The sequence below is a fragment of the Tubulanus polymorphus genome, chromosome 12 (assembly GCF_964204645.1).
Source record: "Tubulanus polymorphus chromosome 12, tnTubPoly1.2, whole genome shotgun sequence".
Classification (NCBI taxonomy): domain Eukaryota; kingdom Metazoa; phylum Nemertea; class Palaeonemertea; order Tubulaniformes; family Tubulanidae; genus Tubulanus; species Tubulanus polymorphus.
The window spans coordinates 10,749,097-10,768,654 of NC_134036.1; the positions used below are offsets into that span (position 1 = coordinate 10,749,097).

The window sequence follows — 19,558 nt, forward strand, 5'->3', positions numbered from 1 at the left end:
TAACGTGCTGTGTGTGTTTGGAAGTGTGTATGGATACACCGACAACGTGCTGCGGAAAGCAGATCCACGTTAAGTGTATTAAACGCTTAAAGAATATACGACATTACGAATGTCCATACTGCCGAAGAGATGACAGCGATCCACTGCCATCGGAACAATGTCGGTCAATTCCGATGTATGACATTCAGAACGCGTATATATTTTAATATACGCGTATCTGATGTATACGAAAAAAAAAAAAAAACGGTCTTTTTCAAGACCAACCTAAAATTCCAAAAAGAGCTGGTTACGTTTGCCTCTCCTCGCTTTGCTTTTGCTTTAAAACATTATATGAAAATATTATTTTTCATTTCTATTTCCAAGTTTATAATTAATATCATGAATCATTAACCCGGTATTCGTGGGGGGTACCATGTGTGACCAACCAAATAACACTAGGGGACAACCGTAATCCATATTTTTCCCCAATATTATATAATATCTATATAATAATACTATCGCCGTGAAATCCTCCCCTTACCCCACCGTTGAGTTTGAAGCTATCCTACGTAAGTATTTAACTAGGTACGAATACCGTTAATTTCACTTCAAATTTAGTCCTCGAAATAGATAGTCGTTTTGTCGTCGATATTTCCGAGAGCAGAAAACAAGTTCCGACCGAGACGCTTCATTTAGACCATATCCAACCAAGGCTACAATCAAGTCCGGGGTAAGTGTAAAAAAAACTCTTTAAAGTATATGATATGTTTTATTCCATTATATCAAATTGAAATAATTTACAATATAGTCTGTAACAATCTCATCATTTTCCTTGCTATTATTCGAAAAATACTTTTCAATTTCATTCATATCCAGTCCGTGACATAATAATATTTGTACAAACATCGCGTAATAACCACAAGTACTAGACATGACATTTTGATATTGAACAGAGTTATAATACCATTCCTTACAATTTTCGTGCATATAATCAGTTAATATTTCACCGTAAAAATTCGGTGCTTTGCCGAAAGAGTCAAAGAAAAATCCGATTTTAGATCCGTTTATAAATATGCTTAACCAATGCGTACCAGGCTCATACGAATTATCAGTATTTACAATAAAACCATAAGGTTTCAAAATATTTACTGTCGGCATCATATCACACGGAAAAACACCTTTAAATCGAGGTTTTATACATTCGTCATGTTTCATTAATTCTATAATCTGATTAGTGTATAACATTATTTTTAAAAATCAATGGTAATGTCTCTGTTTTCAGCGACTTGCAAAACTTCGTCAAACACGGCGAGTAAAACTAAATTTACATTGGTCGGTAAATCTTTATCAAATCGTAACTGAATTTTTAACGATCCGCGTTGAATAAGAGACAAATGGTCGTCGCCCAATACAGGAGATATATTGAAAATACACATGAAATTTCCCGCTTTAAATTCGTCTCTTTTAATACCGAAATTCTCGTTTTTGTATAACATACCTCTCGAAAGTAAAGCGTTGAAATATGCCTCCACCCCATCCCCCTCGGAATCTAAAACCAATGGGCTATTTTGGATGTGAACATTATTTACCGTAACAGACATTTCTGCTAAATTGTAATCTAAAAAATTGTAAGGGCATTTTCTATAATTACCAGACATTGCTTCGTCTTCTACAAAACAAGCTATTATAGCTCTTGGAATTTCACCTAAAAACAACGAATCTTTAGTAATAGTTCTATGTCCTTTAGGGATATTAATCGTATGCATTTCAGATCGTGTAAAGAAATATTTCGCCATTTTCTTTCCCAAAGTATTAGCGTGAGCCATTAAAATAGAACTATCCAATTCACACGTTCTGACATGCAGCTGAGCGCTCTCTATTTTCAATCTATAGTCCGCGTGCTGGTCACCAGACATCAAAACAAAACTATCTTTTGATCTGAGTAGTTTCACTTGTATATCAACGTTATTCAATAGCACTTTGTCCTTTCTAAACACGTCGGCGTGTAATCTAGTGTACGCGGTCACTAACTTGCTGTTTGTCACATAATCATGTCGTTTCATTAATCCGCTATTCACACCTTCCTTCTTCACATCGAAATCAGATTTTTTTCCGCTTTCATCTTTTGCGTAAATGTCGCAGTTTAACCAAGAATAGTTTTTCGTTTCGTGGCTATAATTTATTTAATTTTCAATTTCACACCTGAGCGGGTAAAGTCCATTGTCGTGCGTTACTATTTTATCGTTAAACGATACTTGGACGTCGCTGAAAGAACTGTTGCAACTGTTGATCATAGAAATTGCGTTTCCTTCATCGAGATTATTTCCGTCGGCCCTTACAACTCGGAATTTCAATTTCAAATAAGTTAAATTCAAATCTATGTATTTATCAGTTTTTGGAATTCTAAATACTATCGGCCCGTTGTCGCTAATTGAAGTTGATGATTCGTAAGCGACATAATCGCGGTGTTTGTAGCTAAACACTGATCCAGGCACTGTAAACAAATCCAGTTCATTGCTCGCGCACAAAGGCGAATCGGGGTCCACTAACAGCGACATTTCCAATGAGTTAATTTTTCTAGTAGGCTTCTGATTCTGTTAAAGAATCGTTGTGTCTCCTACCACGTGCTACTAAACGTCCGCGGCTGATGCGACGCCGTTTCTTGCCTTTTAAAACCTGTTCCTTTCTAACGTTGAAAGTTGAATTCAGAGCTTCGCTCGCGGTCTCCGATGCACGGTTTTTAATAGAGACCCCTAACGGCCGTCCTCTTAAATAATCACCGAAAACCTTGACGCCTGTTTTTATTACGTAAGGTGTAACTGTGGACGCGATATTCTTCAAAAACGGTATCGCCTTACGAGTCAAACCACTCACCGCGGATCCTAGTCCGCGGCCACCCTGTACGGGGTGTGAGGTGTATATATCTATCCCTGATCCACCTTGACTCGAGTAATATTTACAACACGCGGCGTGATCTATTTGGCAAACAGTCCTCACTATAACAGTAGATGTTTTCGTTTGAAATGTAAAACGCAGTTAAATTTCCCTCTACGGAAATAAGGTATTTTACCGGATTCACGCCTTATAAAGATTTCTATCGTTTGAAAATTATTCTTCTGTACAGGAAAATACTGAGCCTTAGTAAATTCGATACCGACTATTTTTCCGACATGTCCAGATTTCAAAGCTACCATTCTTAACAAATTCGCGCTTTGACCACCGACCATCTGATGTTTTATTATGTCGGTATAAATCATTAAATTGTGATAATCAGTTTCGATATCGACACAGCGCGAGGCGCTCACGTCTATATACTCGTACGAATCAAAATCAGCTCTTCTGACGGTCAACTTGGGTCCAGGCTCCTTGTCCCCTTGCCTTACATCCAGTAACGCGTTCGTGATCGGTATATGTTCTTTGAACCCCAAAATCCATGCAATATCTTCGGTAAAAACCAACGCGCAGTTGTCGTAAAATCTCATCTTTACTTTTTGTTCTATTTCGTTGAATGTAATTTTAATCTTATCTTTAAAAACCTCGTCTATTTTTTCTTGAATCGCCGCGATTAATTTTTCAATGCTCGAATATCGACCCTCTGGAATTCTTAGTTCTTTTTCGCCAGTTTTGGGTGTCACGCATTTAAATTTACCAGTGCTAACGTTATAGAAATCAAATACGAAATTGACTTGTTGCAAAGCGCACTCCCATCTCCCATCGAGTGAGACGGGTGCTCGTAGTTTTACTTTGAAACTGTGCGGCGTATTGTCGGGATAAATGTCAACGTTCGCGCCACTTTGAAGGTATATGTAAAAGTCGCTCATATCGATTGATTTTTTTATAATTCCTGTAGATTTCGCGCTGTTGAATTTCTCCGGATAGTTGTACCAACTCACAAAGTATTGTTTTCGACTTCCTTTACCACGAGCCTTTAGAATCTTATCAATCTTGAATACTGAGCTACGGTCGATCCTTTTATTGAATTTAATCAATTCGTATTCGTAAAACGTACCTTTTATTTCCTCATTATCTATATCAGCGATACGATATACTTGTGGAACGCGATCAATACATTTTACAACCTTGAACAATTCTGTGCTATAGGACGGTAGATAGCCCTTTTGGAATTTTCCTTTTGTTTCGCTGATACGGACGATATCGCCGATTTTGAATTTGAATTTCTGCTTTTTTCTTTTCTTTACATCGGGGTACATACAAGGTTTTAAACACTTTATATTCCGAAAACATGTCGACATCAGCAGGTCGCGTTTTAATACTGCGATGGTATGATTTGTTGTACGACGTTATTACGTCTTGAAGTACATCCAGATATTTGTAAGAATTTCGATGCGAAAAAACTTTATACAATTTTGACTTTAAAGTCCGTATAAATCGCTCTACTATAGCGCACTTGGTTTCGTTGTTAGTCGTGAAAAAATGAATTCCGACATCTTTGAAATAGCTTTGCGTTACACTAGCCGTAAACTCCTTACCCGCGTCACTTTGTAATATTTTCGGCTTCCTTTTTCTGAAAATCTTCTTAAAACCTTCGATAACCGATGATGGAAACTTGTTTTTAATCGGTTCTGCGCATGCGTAACGACTTAGTACGTCTATCGTTACCAAAATGAATCGATGATTCACGACCGTAGGCGAGATACGAATTTTAGAAATTGGAACAATCGATATCTTAAAATCGATGGCGTGCGCTGATTGGCCGGGCCGTCTCGCTAATGCTTAAAGATATGGCCGGAGCTGCGTCCGGAAAACTTCGGTAGCTCAGCTATTAATTATGGGATTCGAACCGAACGTGTCTCAACTTGTAGACAACATTCAAATCTAGGGAACTAAAGAGCCGATTTCGCGTAACTTCCACCAAATCCGAGTACGGCGCGCTCAAAGAACCCGGAAGTCAACAGATCAATTTTGTCCGATTTTTGCTCTTCAAAGTACGTATTTTTGACCCTAATGTGCCTTTTATTCAAAATCTAAGACTTTAGTTCTCTGAAAAATTGGATAAGCTGTCCAGTGATACCCAATTTATGAGGTATTTTTGCTTCAATAGTGAAGGCAGGACGAATTTAGAGTTCAAAAGTTTGCAATTCTGAAAAAAAATTTCAGCGCTCGTGGCCTATCGTAATTGATATGTTCTTTTCTGTATATCAAGTGAATATAAGCTTGTCAATGACTATTATTTTTCAGCTGATGATTCTATAACATTGATCTGTTGACAATGCCTGTCGATTTTGATGAGATGCCCGTCGATTTTGATGAGATGAAGGTAAATTTAAGAAAAATAAATTCAATCATTTTTTATTGCCTTTTCATTTCTCTTTGTATAAGAAAAGGCTGAAATTCAAACGGTTTTCTTTGATTTTTAGATGGAAGAATCAAATAATAAGCGCAAAAAAGGTTTCAACTTTGGCCACGGCAGGAAAAAGAAAAAGTTTGCTGATAAAATGAAGAGCATGAGTGAGTAATAGGCGGCTAGGCCCTATACAGACTGCATGAATTACAACTTTTGGCCCATAAAATGTATGATTACTATTGTTAATTCACAAAATAAGTCTGCGGTTACATGACCTTACCGACCTGAACCTTCAGTTGCAACCATTTGGCTACAGCAATATAGCCAAGGACCCAATTTCATTCCATTCCCGAGGTATGTCATGTAATTGCAGATACTTTGTTAAAGAGTAAAGAGGTTTTCGCTGCAGAAATACATTAAGACTTGTTCAGAAAGAGATTTCAATTTCCGTATCCCAGTGTTAACCTCTGATCTTGATGCTGTTTCATTGTTCGAGACCATATTTTGTATGAAAATGTTTCTTTTTTTGTGGAATAAAGTGGAGTATAATTATCATTTAAATTGTAACTCTTCTGCATTCTTTTTCTTGTTATTTTGTTTTTCTTTCGTCATCGTTTGATAGTCAAAAGCTTGCTCAACCCGGATGAGTTTATTCCAGAATTAGGCCAAAATATGTGTGTAAACCTGGTTCAGTCGGAATAATTAGGGATATACTATCCGATTGATGCAAATTTGACTGTACAACGAACGTGTCGGCATTCACATCCAGGAAATCGGGTTACCTACTCAATTTTTGACGGGACCAAAATTTACTGCGGCATGTTTCGATTCATTCGATCATGATTTGCTGAACACAAACTGGAACAATTTCATAGGACAAATGCCCCCAGTAAGCAGGATCTACTGTTTCACCAATCCAAGAGGACCAAAGACTAGCCTGGAGTGAAAATACAAAATCAGAATAACCAAGCCATAGATAGTGTATACATGTATGATAATATTTATTTTGCCCTAAAAATTTACAACATTTCACTATATACAACGGAGCAACGCAAAGACTGTAAGTACATTATTGCCTCATTCTTTCATTTTTGTTAAGTTTAGATTAAAGGTTATTACTAATAAACACCCAATTAAGAAATAAAAAAAATACTGTCTTAATAATTTGACAAACAGTACAACGTTTAATCATTCATAACATCCAAGATAAGTGCAAAAATCAATAAATATCAAACATTGAAATTTTGGAACAAAATTAAATATACAAACATTTAAGTAATGCTCGCTTTATAACCTGATTTGTTGATAGGATCGTGTATCGGTAGTCGTAACAGCGCTAAATCAGATGAGAGTACCAGCGAATCCCTCGAGCTAAGTGCAATATCATCAGCATCAACTACTATCAATCCCGTTGACTCAGATATTGCAGAACCAGAGTCATCTTATGAGATATCGTATCAGTCTAGTTCAACTCCTAAAAAACAGCCAGCGCCGCCATCCATTTCCCAAGAAAATGTAGATTTAAAGGAAAAAGTGCGTCAGCTGGAGCAGGAACTTCAAACTATCAAATGTATCCAACAGAACAAAAATACGCTGATCATCTGTGATGGAGACGAAGACAAAACAATTTTCAGAGCTCGAAATACATATAAATCGAAATCCCGAGACAACTACAACTATTTCATCAAATTTGATGAGCCGAAGATACAATCCTTAGATGCTGGTGAAAAAACTCTTGAGAAGCGAGCATCCCTGTTGAAACTTATAATCCAATTCATCTCCAAAGATAAAGACCAATCAATTGAAAATGCTGCCAAAACAATATCGTACTTATTAAGAAAAGACACATCCATTAAAGAAAAGGTTATTTCCCATATTCCCGATATGAAACCAGCGCGGATGCTCACTGCTCAAGAGTACCTTGAAATCAAAATGCATCTTCGACTGACAATGACCCAGTCTTTGGAACTAGGAAAACTTTTACGACTGTACAATATCAATATTTTGCCATCAGCTGACAAACTGCGCGAGGAAATTAACAGTCGATCTGAAGCTTTAAAAAACAATCTTGATGTAGGTCAAGCCGAAATGATTGTAAATTCGAGAACCTCGGAGAGAAAAACAACTGCGTACGCTAAAGTGAATAGTTTCCGTGTTCAGTTACTTGTAAAAATTAAACGTTTGTCTGAAAAAGGTCAACTGTTGTTTCCTGCAGAGGTTCATGGTGAAATATGGATTAAGATTGGGGCGGACAAGGGGGGAGGTAGTACGAAACTTGTATTTTCAATTATCAACTGTAAATTGTGCAATAGTACAGACTTTACAGAGATGATCGCGTATTTTGAAGCTGTAGATTCATATGAGAATATGGAGCAGGTTTTCTCACCAATATTTGATGAGATGAAGACTATCTCTAGTGTAGATATTGTAAATAGTGATGGAAAATATGTAGCCGTCGCGATCCGTTTTTTTCTATTTGGTGACCTTGCCTTTTTGTGCACATGTATGGGTCACCAGGGTTCAACGGCCAAATTTCCTTGTTTGTGGTGTCAAGTGAAGCTGGATGACCTAAGAAAGCACCACGGCTCACCACATTGTCCACAATCGGTGAAATTTGAATCTCGATCAGTTGCCCTCTATAAACAGAATGTAGCAAATCCAGGTGCTAATAATTTAAGTGTAGTGAAAGCTCAGATGTTTCACCTACAGGATATCGATCATTTAGTTCCTCCTGGACTTCATATCTCCCTGGGACTTGGCTTACTATTTTTCAACATGTTAGAAAAAAAATGTCAAGAATTTGACAACGAATCTTTGGGGGAACGTGATGAAACACTTTACAGAACCTGGCAAGAAATTTCAACAAAAACATCGGAAGTCCAAGAGGAACTAAATGATCTTTCAAGTCGTATTGATACGAAATGCAAATACTTACAGAAACTCACTACTGCTAATAGACGTGGTCGATGTGTTGTTTCGTGTACATCGAAAATTTGTCTAATAAGGACAATTGAGAATCCAAATCCGAATCGGTATATATATTGTATCAAATGTGACGCTCCGTACCATGAGCAGTGTATCGAAGATTGTCCAGATTTTGAGTGTGAACTATGCCTTACAGGAAAACAATTGTCGGCCAACAAAATCATCAGATGCATCACTGAAAATCTGGCCAACCTTAAATCCAGACAAGTTGAGTTAAAAAAGGAATTCCAAAAGAAATCAAGTGAGTTAAATGCTGTGTACAGTAAAGTTCAGGCCCAAATGGGACCTTTATGTAAGACATTAAATCAAGTCCTGATAGAAATCGGCGTTGATCGTCAAGCGTATCATAGCAATAGTTTTGTAGGGAATCATATTCACAAGTTGCTAAACAACGCGGAAAAATTATGCAAAGTGATTCCCGACGAATCGATTAGTTCCTTGTTCCAAGAGTTGTTCGAACGACTACGTTCGCTATATCGATTATACAGCGCATCTCGGTTTCTTTCTAAAGACGAGATATCCAATATGACAACACAATGCCACGATTTTGGCCGCTTTTTTACGTCTAAATTTCCCAATGTAAATATCACTCCGAAAATCCATATTCTAGTATACCATGTTCCCGAATTTGTAAATATGTGGGGAACACTTGGCTTGTTCAGCGAGCAAGCTCTTGAAAGCAAACACGCTAGTGTCAATCGAGATAATCGGACATTTTGCAGCATACGCGACAATGTTTTACGCTCCAAACTTCTCTTCCAAAACCAGGCCTTGTATGCGACGAAAACATTAGAGCAACCGGCGTCTGTTCCACGTAAATGCAGTTGCGGCGGTTTCTATAAGAAGTGTCTAGCCGATGGAAAATCTGTAAAGAAATGTAAATCGTGTCAGAAAATTGCCGAATGATTTTGATGTAACTTGAATTATCTGAGTAAATCACCTGTAACTCTATACATGTTAAAATTCGATAGCAATTGTGTAAATATTTTTCAAATTACCTTGAAATATGTGGTAAGCTTTTCTATAAATCTCTAATTGATTGAGTCGACATTACTGATCAGCAGGTAGCTATGTAAGATCCTGAAACGTGAATAGTGTACGGAAGTGAACAGACACAACTGTATGGAAATACGGTCAATGTCGTGATAATAAAGCTTTAAATTCTTTTCTCAAATTATGCACTATGCTCCAAATCATTCATTTCGAATCAGCATTTTAATAAGTATAGGTGGCAGGTATTACGATCCGTCCCTGATTATAATGAAATCATGGATCATCACCCCTTTCCAGCCTATTCCAGCCTATCATATTCACCAGAAAGACCTAACTAGAAAGAGGACTATGAACCCCAGAATCTTACAACGATAGGCCAACAGCCCAGCATTCTAGACGGCACTTACTTGTAACGTTGATGCTAAACACAGTTATTGACAGTCTTATAATCCAAATTTGCTAGTCGTCAACGGACTTTTGCTCTATAATTCAATGAAGTAAGGATCATCAATCAACTGAAATGAAAGGATATAAATAAAATCATTATTAGTCTTGTGGAACTACCCCAGAAACTCTCCAGTCAGGAAACTAATGTTTAGGCCTATCAACTCTTTTTATTGTTTCTTATTCTTATCTTTTTTGAAGTCATAATAGACTACCACAGACAACCCAAACCACAGCCTAGACCCCTTGGCCAACTAATGATGCGGTTTGAGGTGGCTGTCGATTGATACTTTAATTTGAGGTCAAATTGATTGATTTGAATTGACGACGCACGTACTATTTCACATGGAATTTTTATCTTTTGAAGCCTAAATATCGAAACTTACCTCTCATCGTTGGCCATCGCTAGTTATTCATATTCTCTTATAGAATATATGACGTGAATTACTTAGTGAAACCATGTTGAAAGCTAATACTGCGCTAAGAACTTCGCGAAATTCACACAATTCTAATCAGCTGACTGCGATGTTTTTCTACCCGCGACCGGTTGACGACGCAGTGTCGTGTTGGTTACTTCCTTATACAAACATATTGTATTTCAATTATTTTATCATTTCGATGGAAAATATACGGCTAATTTATTAATTGAGAGACAAATAAATCAACTTAGGCGGGTATATTGCAAAAAACACGATTTTACGATAACGCTAACGTAAACGACTTGCCCTCAACAGGTGCTCCACAGGTGCGCGGATAGGTGCTTGCAGGTGCGCGGTTTAAGGTCAAGGTGAATTCGTTTTTCTATTACGCCTACGGTCGTGGATTATCGTTATGTTTCGATATGTTGGAAACGTCACACAAATCGGCTTGAAATTGTGAGTTAAGTCTGTACGCGACGGTTTTGTTTCTCGGAAATCGTTTCCGGGCCGGTGCATGTAGGGTGTATACTTCCTGGCTTAACAACCAATCTTTAATTTGTCTTCGAGAAATCTTCTGACCGTTTACTTTTGCTAGTCTGGTTAGAGTTTGAACGCTTCCAAAAGAACCGGGATGTTTTGGTGTGAAATATACTTTTTTCAACCACTTGTTCTGCATTTCCGTCAACTTTGTCATTATTATCAATTACGATTGAATTACCTCGACAACAAGAGGAAATACAATTTATTTTACTAAACTTGCAGTTCGACTCTAAATTTTTATCGGCTAAACAGCAGCACAATTTCAATACCTTACTACACATGTTTGCAAATAATTATAATAGAGATGTTTACACGCGGTATGTAGCCTTTTAAAGGATCTTATACCAAACCAGGTTCGTAATAAAGAAATGAAACTCTATTTCCTGTTTGAACATATTTATATGCCATTAATTTCCGGTTTTACAAATTAAAAAGGGAAAATACCAAAAGGTTCGACAAAATTCCCGATTGAGTAAACTTGGGTTTGATAGAAAATTTAATTACGCAAAATTAGGTTTGAACATTTTTTATTTCAAAAAATCATATAAAGTTTCTTTATAACATACTTCTGAGTGGGTAATGTTTTAGTTAATTTTATACAAAATATCGCGCCAACAATTTTACGAAATAGATTACCGGACATATCGAGTTCCTTTAGAATCGTTTTTAAGCTATTCACGTCACTACGTTTTTCGACGAAAGTTGTCACCATACGATTGATGTCGTCTAGATAATTTCTAGGTATAAATATCACGTATATGTGTGTCATTTCGAATAATCCGTATAACATAAATCTCACAATCTTCTCCATAATCATCAGCATCATCAATATTAATACGACTTTATAAAGTTTTTTTTAAAAGAGTCGTGACAGAGAAGGATATTTAAAAGAATGTTAGAGTACACATCTTCTATAACTCGTTCATTTCTAGCTCCTGTTAAGATGATTGTTCCACCGTTATGTACGATACATTTTATTCCATTTTCCGCTGTATAAACGAGTCCGGGAAATATTTCTGGTTCATAACTCGAGCTGCTACCCAGCAAATTGTCAAGAGTTTTCAGAGAAATTCGTTTTCAGTTTTCTTCACAGCCGAAATAGTTTGTACTTTGAAATCGGAAAATGTAACTTTATATCCCAACTTTTGCACTTTTCGACCAAATTGTCTCGCTGCTTGTTTGTTCCGAGATATACTTTTCGAACCCGTTATTACCATTTTACCATTTCTAAATAATAAACAAGTTCCATCGACTTTCCGATGTTTCCATATCGCTCCACTGAAATTACGTTTGTTGTAAATAATGTTACTTTCTGTATTAGCTAAACTAGTTAGATCAATTTCACAGTTTAAGCAAGCCGTTCCGACCACGTTGACTATCTCCATTTTAATGACGATTCGTGTATAAACGGGTACTCCGTGTAGACAAAAGAAGAGAGCGACATATGTTGTCATTACATAATAATAATGATAATAGTATTTATTGTTAGATTCGTATTAAAAGAAGATCCATTTATTACATTTGACTTTATTTCGTTTCACAACTTGTCGTCCAGAACCGCGCTGATTGACATCGGACTCGTCATCTACACCGAGAACTAAGGCTCTTTTACGCTTAGGCTTCGCATCAATGGTAAGAGAAGTCATTTTTATCATATCGCGTAATTTACCATTATTTACGAGCGTTACGGGTATATTTAGTATTTGGAACGTTTTGACAAATTCATCCATACCCGGTGCGTTAAAATTGCTCGACTGAACCATTGACGTATATAACAAATCAATCAAATTACTATTCGGCACTAAAATTCCCTTGAAGTTTATTTCCATACGTTCGTTCCAGTCTATCAAGTGAGAATTATTCTTAAACATACGTAAAATCTGTCCCGATTTTTCATGATATCTTTGTGGTAAAAGTTTGAGAATGTTATCAATTTCGAATGGCGTTTCATGTTGATGTTTTTCTTCTCTTTCCGCTTCGGGTTCATTCTGTATTTTCTCTGGTACGTCGGGTATCTGCGTAGGTGAATCCCTATCTTTCAAGATTTGATGTAAACGTTGATTGTAAACGAAATAATTCTTTTCATTCGACAAAACAGTTTTGTCGTCGAGTTGTCGTTCTTCTAGATATTCTTGTAATAAGGTCAACATTGATTCGGGTACGATAATGAGTTTCTCAACAGGGTTAGCCATTTCTAATTTTGTTTTCGATCGTTGCTCCTATAGCAGCTCCTGCTGCACTAGCCGCTAGACCACCGAGAGCGGGTAATAAAGCCGGTAATAAGAATGGCAAAGAGCCACCTTTTTGCGAAATAATTTTCCGTTTGTGTTTCCCTGCAAGAGATTTGTTTGCTAGCATACGTATGTATCGTTTATGCTGTTTCAAAACGCGTTTCTCTTTTGCACTGTGCGGTATATTTCCGACGAGCGAATTCATACACATTTCCGACAAACATTTAATGAATCCTAAAGGCGCATTGTCAACAACTCCTTTTCTTAGTTTCCGATCAGATGTTGCCAATACGTGTAGATGGGGCGTATACTTTTTAATATTACTATGCTTATCGGGTTTGCGACGTTTCGCGGGTAGTACACTTCGCGACTTGGCCATCCTTTTAATCATATTCACAACATTATCGAAATCTCGGACAGTTACTTTTAATGCTTAAGTTTTTCTCGGTTTATATACAACGTGGTATTTATCGCTAGGTAGAATGCGGGTCCTTATACGCCATCTATCTTCCGTGTGAGGTTTGAAGTCCAATAACAAATATCCGTGAGGATTTTTAGTAGCATCTTTGAACGCGTATTCGACTTCCTTCCTCAGACCGGCTTGTTGCGCTAGAGTTTTTATTTGATTTCTGTCCCTCGCCGACTTGAACGCTATTATATAGTGACAATTAAGACTAATGTTTCTGAATTGTCGCCCTTTGGGAAATAAATTTTGAACTATAGTGATCACCGATATGTTTTTATGGTGTGACCCCTTTGTATAAATGACCGCTAGATTTTTGTCTGACGCAATTTCATCCATCAAATCATCGATAATTATCAAAGTACGTTGACTACCATCTATATTTTCGTAAATCTCTGATGAAAATCCTTGAATAAACGTCACCCCTTCATCCTGTAGGTCCGCGAATAACTTCGACTGCGCTTCCCCGTAAAACCAGTAAATTTTCTCTGGCGGTTCGTTTATAACTTTTTCTTTGATGATGTTTTTCACGAGTCATGTTTTTCCACATCCGGTGGGACCACTAACTAAGGCGGTCATCGGGTGAATCAAATTTCGAGGGCCGGTATATTCAGTCATTTAAAAAAACTATATTACACGCTTTTTTCGGGTATATCGAGTATATGTTTAAGTATATCTCTTTTAATGATTGATAAAATGTATAACTAATTTTCCGGGGGTTTGTTATATTTTTCAGAAAACAAAAAGAAAAAATGGTGCATTATTGTAAAATTTGTGGAAAAACGTTCGAATACAAACACGTACTCGAACGCCACGAAATGACGCATATCGGCAAGAAAGGGTTTAAGTGCTCGTTGTGCGGGAAGGCATTCGGTAGGAAGGATGCCCTGGTTCGACATATGAAGTCGAGACAACACCGACTATCATCACCCCAAACAACAACAACAACAACAACAACAACAACAGATCCGTTACCGCACGTGTCATCACCCGCAGCGAGTAGTAGTACTTCAATGACGAATACAAAATCTTCCGAATTCCGATGCACGTGGTGTACCAAAGTGTTTGGGAGCGTAACAGGGTTGAAAAAACACTCCGAAGTTTGCATTCAAAAACCCAGTACCAGCGAAGAAGAACCGAAACAGAAAAGGAAACGAACAGACGCATACGACGAAATAATAAAAGACGGTGTTACGTTACGAAGAGTATGTATCGCTTTACTTTTATAAAGAAGCTATATATTTATAAAATATAAGTTAATGTGAAATATTTTCAATGTTTTAAAACGTTGTAATTCATGGTCTTTCCAGATGCATCGGCAAGAGAGTAAAAAGTTTTCGATGAAAACCGATGTGTTTAAAGCAACCCTCAACATGCCCGATGACGACGAACCATCGAACGATACTCAGGATGACCAACCGCCTGAGATTAGTACACTCATTCGTAATTCAATAAATACAATCATGGAGGGAATCTTCGAGATGATGGGTGCCACTGATCGCGATCACATGAGGTTGTCAATCGAACATCCCGATTTAAACGGCAATATCAACTTTCCGCTGATGAATGTCAGGGAACTCTCTTTAGAGTTCATAGTAGATACGATCGGAAAGGTGTTGCAATCGCATGAATCGTTGGATGTGAATGGAATAATTTTCCATTGCATTTTTATTAGACTACCCGAAGGCGGTGGTTATAAGAAACGCGTTAGCGTGAATCTAGAAAATTTCACGAAAACGAAACGATCGATTGTACGCATTATCAACCCCGACGACGAGATATGTCTGGCGAGGGCACTCGTAGTAGGTAAAGCGCTAGCCGACAATAACCCCGCATACGACCAATTGAGACATCCAGAAAAGTGCGCTCAACAAACAGCTGCTATACAATTACACCATGAGGCCAACGTTCCAGTCGGTCTTTGTGGTTTAGGTGAGCTAGATAAATTTTGCAAAACCGTTTTGAAACAATACCACGTGATTGTTGTCACCGGTGATAACGTCAGTTACAGATATCTTTATGAAAACGGGAAACCCGATTGTGAACGACATATTATTCTTTTATATTCCGATAACCACTTCGACGTTATCAAATCGATGACAGCATTCACGTGTAAATCGTACTACTGTTTTAAATGTAGAAGAGGATTCAAATCGTTGGAAAACGACAAATGTAAAAACATTTGTTCTTTATGTTTAGGTATAGATTGCGTTAAGCAACCCGGTGTATTCTATTGCGCTAGGTGCCGCATATATTTCAAAAACGAGTCGTGTTTCCTTCAGCACACGACTCGCAAAAATAAATTCGGTTCGGTAATGTGCGATCGAAAAGCACGTTGTCCCGGTGTATTCTATTGCGCTAGGTGCCGCATATATTTCAAAAACGAGTCGTGTTTCCTTCAGCACACGACTCGCAAAAATAAATTCGGTTCGGTAATGTGCGATCGAAAAGCACGTTGTCTCAGTTGTAAAAAAATTGTCGCACGAAATCAATTAGACGATCATAATTGCGGGTTGAACTTTTGCAAATCGTGCGGTAAAGATATGCCCCTCGATCACCTCTGTTACATGCAACTGGTCACAAAAAAGTCTAACGACGACGACGACGATGAAAAGGTCGCCGAAAAATCCACCGAATTCGTCTTGGAAAAAAAATTAATATCGTTTGACTTCGAGACGATGACGGTGGATGGTACGCACAGAGTTATTTTGGCGTTTGCGCACCGTACGTGCGGTACTTGTGCTTTGACCAAAAGAACCGCCGATTCGACATGTAGCGATTGTGGGAAAAACGAGCACATATTTACCAGCGATACCTCGTTCTGCGAATGGTTATTTTCAGAAGAGAACCGAGGGTCGCTGGTGTTTGCCCACAATTTCATGTCATTCGACGGTTACTTTGTGTTAAGGTTTCTAGTGAATCAGGGCATTTTACCCGAAGTTATCCCTAATGGCGGTAAAATCATGTCCATGTACGTGAAGCATTTGAATATGCAATTTTTAGATACATTAAACTTTTTACCCATGAAATTGGCAAAATTACCATCGACGTTGGGGTTAATTGAATTAAAAAAGGGGTATTTTCCCTATCTCTTCTGCCGGGAGGAAACTTTGAATTATTCCGGTCCGGTACCCGAATCAAAATATTATAACCCCGACGGAATGAGCGAGAACGATCGACAGCAATTTCTCAAATGGCACGCCGAACAGCTTGAAAAACATTTCGATATGCAAACCGAGCTAGTCGAGTATTGCCGCTCGGATGTCGATATTCTGATGCAATCCGTAGTCAAATTCCAAGAGCTATTCTATAGTATTACGAGTGTCGACCCATTCGACGGTTGCATCACGATCGCCGCAGCGTGCAATCTCGCACTCAGATCGCGTTTTTTAAAACCCGACACGATTGGTCTCATACCACCGGGTGGATATAAACCAAACGCAAAGTATTCAAAAATGGCTGTTCGGTGGTTGAAATGGTTGGCGGTGGAAAAAAATTTGGATATCAAACACGTTTTGAACGGGGGTGAAGTAACACTCGGTAAATTTAAGGTAGACGGCTTCCACGAAAAAACACGCACCGTCTACGGGTTTAACGGGTGTTACTTTCACGGTTGCCCCGAATGCTTCCCGGTTAGAGGTGACCCGGTAGCTTGTAACAGAGGTGGTCGTACGTTTGACGACGTGTATCAGGCTACGTTACGTCGTAAGCACGAGTTGGAAACAATGGGTTATACTGTTGTGCAAATGTGGGAACACGATTACAACCGTAAGATTCGTGACGACGTAAATTTTAAGTCTTTTGTGGAACGTGTAACTGTTTTCGACCCCCTCGAACCTAGAAAATGTTTCTACGGGGGTCGAACTAACGCCATAAAGCTTCATCATAAAATCGTCGACGATGAAAAAATCAGCTACATCGACATTTGCTCTTTATACCCGTACGTGAATAGTCGATGTAGCTACCCGATTGGGCACCCAGATGTTATCACTGAAAATTTCAGCAGCGATATATCTGAATATTACGGTCTAATCAAATGCTCAATTTTACCACCCCGGGGTTTATTTCTGCCCGTATTACCATACAGGTCCGGTGGTAAATTGACGTTCCCACTTTGCGCAACATGCGCCAACACGTGTAACCAACACGACGTATGCACGCATAACGAAACGGAGCGCGTTCTTGGTTACGCTAGAGGTGGAGAAAGCCATAAGTTTGGGTTATAAAATCATTCAAATTCATGACGTCTGGCATTGGAACTCACATGCAACGGGCCTGTTCAAAGATTACATTAATCAATTTCTTAAAGTGAAAACCGAAGCCAGTGGGTGGCCGCGCGATAATATGTCAGAGGCTGAAAGAGATAAATTCATAGATGATTACAAATTTCGGGAGGGGGTTCATTTGGAAAAAGAGAAAATCAAAAAGATTAGTGGCCTTCGAACTGTCGCGAAGTTATGTCTAAATTCAATGTGGGGGAAACTCGGGCAGAAACAAAATAAAACTACATCGAAATATATTTCCGACCCGGGTGATTTGTTCGCCATGATAAACGACTCGTCGTTAGAGATCAGCGATGTGTTATTGTGCAACGACGGGATTGTACGCGTACACTATAAAAAGGTCGACGACGCTGTCGAAATGAGTTTGAGAACAAACGTTACTCTAGCCGCATTCACAACGGCGCATGCGCGGTTGATATTATATATCTATATGGAAAAATTAGGGGATCGAACCCTATACTCAGATACGGATTCCATAATATACGTTCACAAACCGGGGGATAGGTGCCCCTCTACTGGAGTATTTTTAGGGGATATGACCGACGAGTTATCGGGGGATTATGGGGAGGGGGCCTATATCACAGAGTTTGTATCGGGAGGGCCAAAAAATTACTCGTTTAATGTGTACTCGCCGCGGGATAAAAAGTATTCCACGGTATGTAAAGTTAAGGGGATATCGCTTAACCATAGAAATAATAAAATAATAAACTTTAATTCTATGTTAGAAATGGTCGTCGACGGGAAATTTGATCATTTGTACGTTAATAACCCGAACAAAATTACTAGGCTAATAAAAACGTGCGACATTGTAAATAGAGATGAACGAAAGATTTATCGTGCTGTATATACGAAACGTGCGTTTGTTCCGGGTACACCGCACATTACCGTTCCATTTGGTTTTTGAGAAAAAATGAGAAATTATGAACGAAAACTGTTTTTTGTATATTTTACCCATATGGTTTGTATCGATTTCGTTTTATATCATTTACGCATAAAGAACAAATGTTTTTACATTTATCGTTTTCCAACGATTTGAAGTAAACAACATATTTTACCCGTATTGTTTGTATCAATTTTGTTTTATATCATTTACGACGTACATTAGATGTATTACCGTAGTAAGAATGATAACTTTTTTTTTTTGGTTGTATATTTGTAAAATCGGCAACTATGCTCTAATCCTCAAATTTCCGATGAGTGTTGTAAAATCCAGATATTCCGTTTTATATTCTTATTTCAATATATATCATATGTCACGATCCATATATATACCAGAAGAATGATGAATGAAAAGATGTTTATTCTATATTATTTTTATACTTTTTATTACGTATTCATAAAGAGATCAATAAATTATACTTTTATTTTTACGCTTATACATATATGATTGTTTTTTACTTAAATGAAATATCGAAGTACTCAGGGCATTGCAGTATATCTGACGTGTCATCATCCGGACAAAATAAACATCGATCCTCCTGATTTTCGTGAAAACAGATTGACATTTCTTCTAGTTCCGGTGCATCGTGCTCGAAATTGATAGCTTCTAAATTTTGCCACTGCGCGAGAGACAACGTTATACCGGTACTGGTGGCTTTTGTTTCACCGACGACAACGTCTCTAGTATATTTTCTAATGTCAACGCAAATATGCCCTGAATGTAGTGAACGGTATATTTTTAAATAGTTATTTCGACCTAAGCTGAACATGCCTTTGTGTAAATGATTGTTTTTTACGGATAAGATATCATCCTCGATGGCTGCTTTTCGACGGTTTAGATTTATCCATTCCTCCAAATACAACGAAATTCCACACTTTGTAGGGAATAGTTTCATTTTACGATTACAATCGTGCAATCGTATGTCGATTCGTTTCTTCCCCTGCCACAATTTTACAGACGCATATACCCTCATTCC

At 38.0% G+C, this 19,558-nt stretch overlaps 2 protein-coding genes and 1 long non-coding RNA gene across 3 annotated transcripts; 1 reads left to right on the forward strand and 2 right to left on the reverse strand.

The window, feature by feature from the left end:
- Nucleotides 1-1,229: 1,229 nt before the first annotated feature.
- Nucleotides 1,230-2,042, reverse strand: LOC141913856 (uncharacterized protein F54H12.2-like). The gene has a single exon (XM_074805021.1). It carries the CDS (start codon nt 2,040-2,042, stop codon nt 1,230-1,232), a length of 813 nt encoding a protein of 270 aa, XP_074661122.1.
- Nucleotides 2,043-8,393: 6,351 nt separating this feature from the next.
- On the reverse strand, nt 8,394-9,708 carry LOC141914255 (uncharacterized). Its single transcript, XR_012620741.1, has 3 exons — nt 9,670-9,708; nt 9,268-9,349; nt 8,394-9,134 (listed from the first exon to the last, which is right to left on the reverse strand). It is a non-coding gene; the product is annotated as an uncharacterized LOC141914255 (long non-coding RNA).
- Nucleotides 9,709-14,111: 4,403 nt separating this feature from the next.
- On the forward strand, nt 14,112-17,585 carry LOC141913858 (uncharacterized). Its single transcript, XM_074805022.1, has 2 exons — nt 14,112-14,564; nt 14,670-17,585. Exons 1-2 carry the CDS (start codon nt 14,112-14,114, stop codon nt 17,583-17,585), a joined length of 3,369 nt encoding a protein of 1,122 aa, XP_074661123.1.
- Nucleotides 17,586-19,558: the final 1,973 nt, after the last annotated feature.

What these genes read in the sequence shown, in the direction of transcription:
- LOC141913856 (XM_074805021.1), bottom strand. Translation starts at nt 2,042, where the DNA reads ATGAAACGACATGATTATGTGACAAACAGCAAGTTAGTGACCGCGTAC.
- LOC141913858 (XM_074805022.1), top strand. Translation starts at nt 14,112, where the DNA reads ATGGTGCATTATTGTAAAATTTGTGGAAAAACGTTCGAATACAAACAC. An exon ending in ACGGTGTTACGTTACGAAGA is followed by an intron (nt 14,565 to 14,669) that starts GTATGTATCGCT and finishes TGGTCTTTCCAG; the next exon opens with ATGCATCGGCAAGAGAGTAA.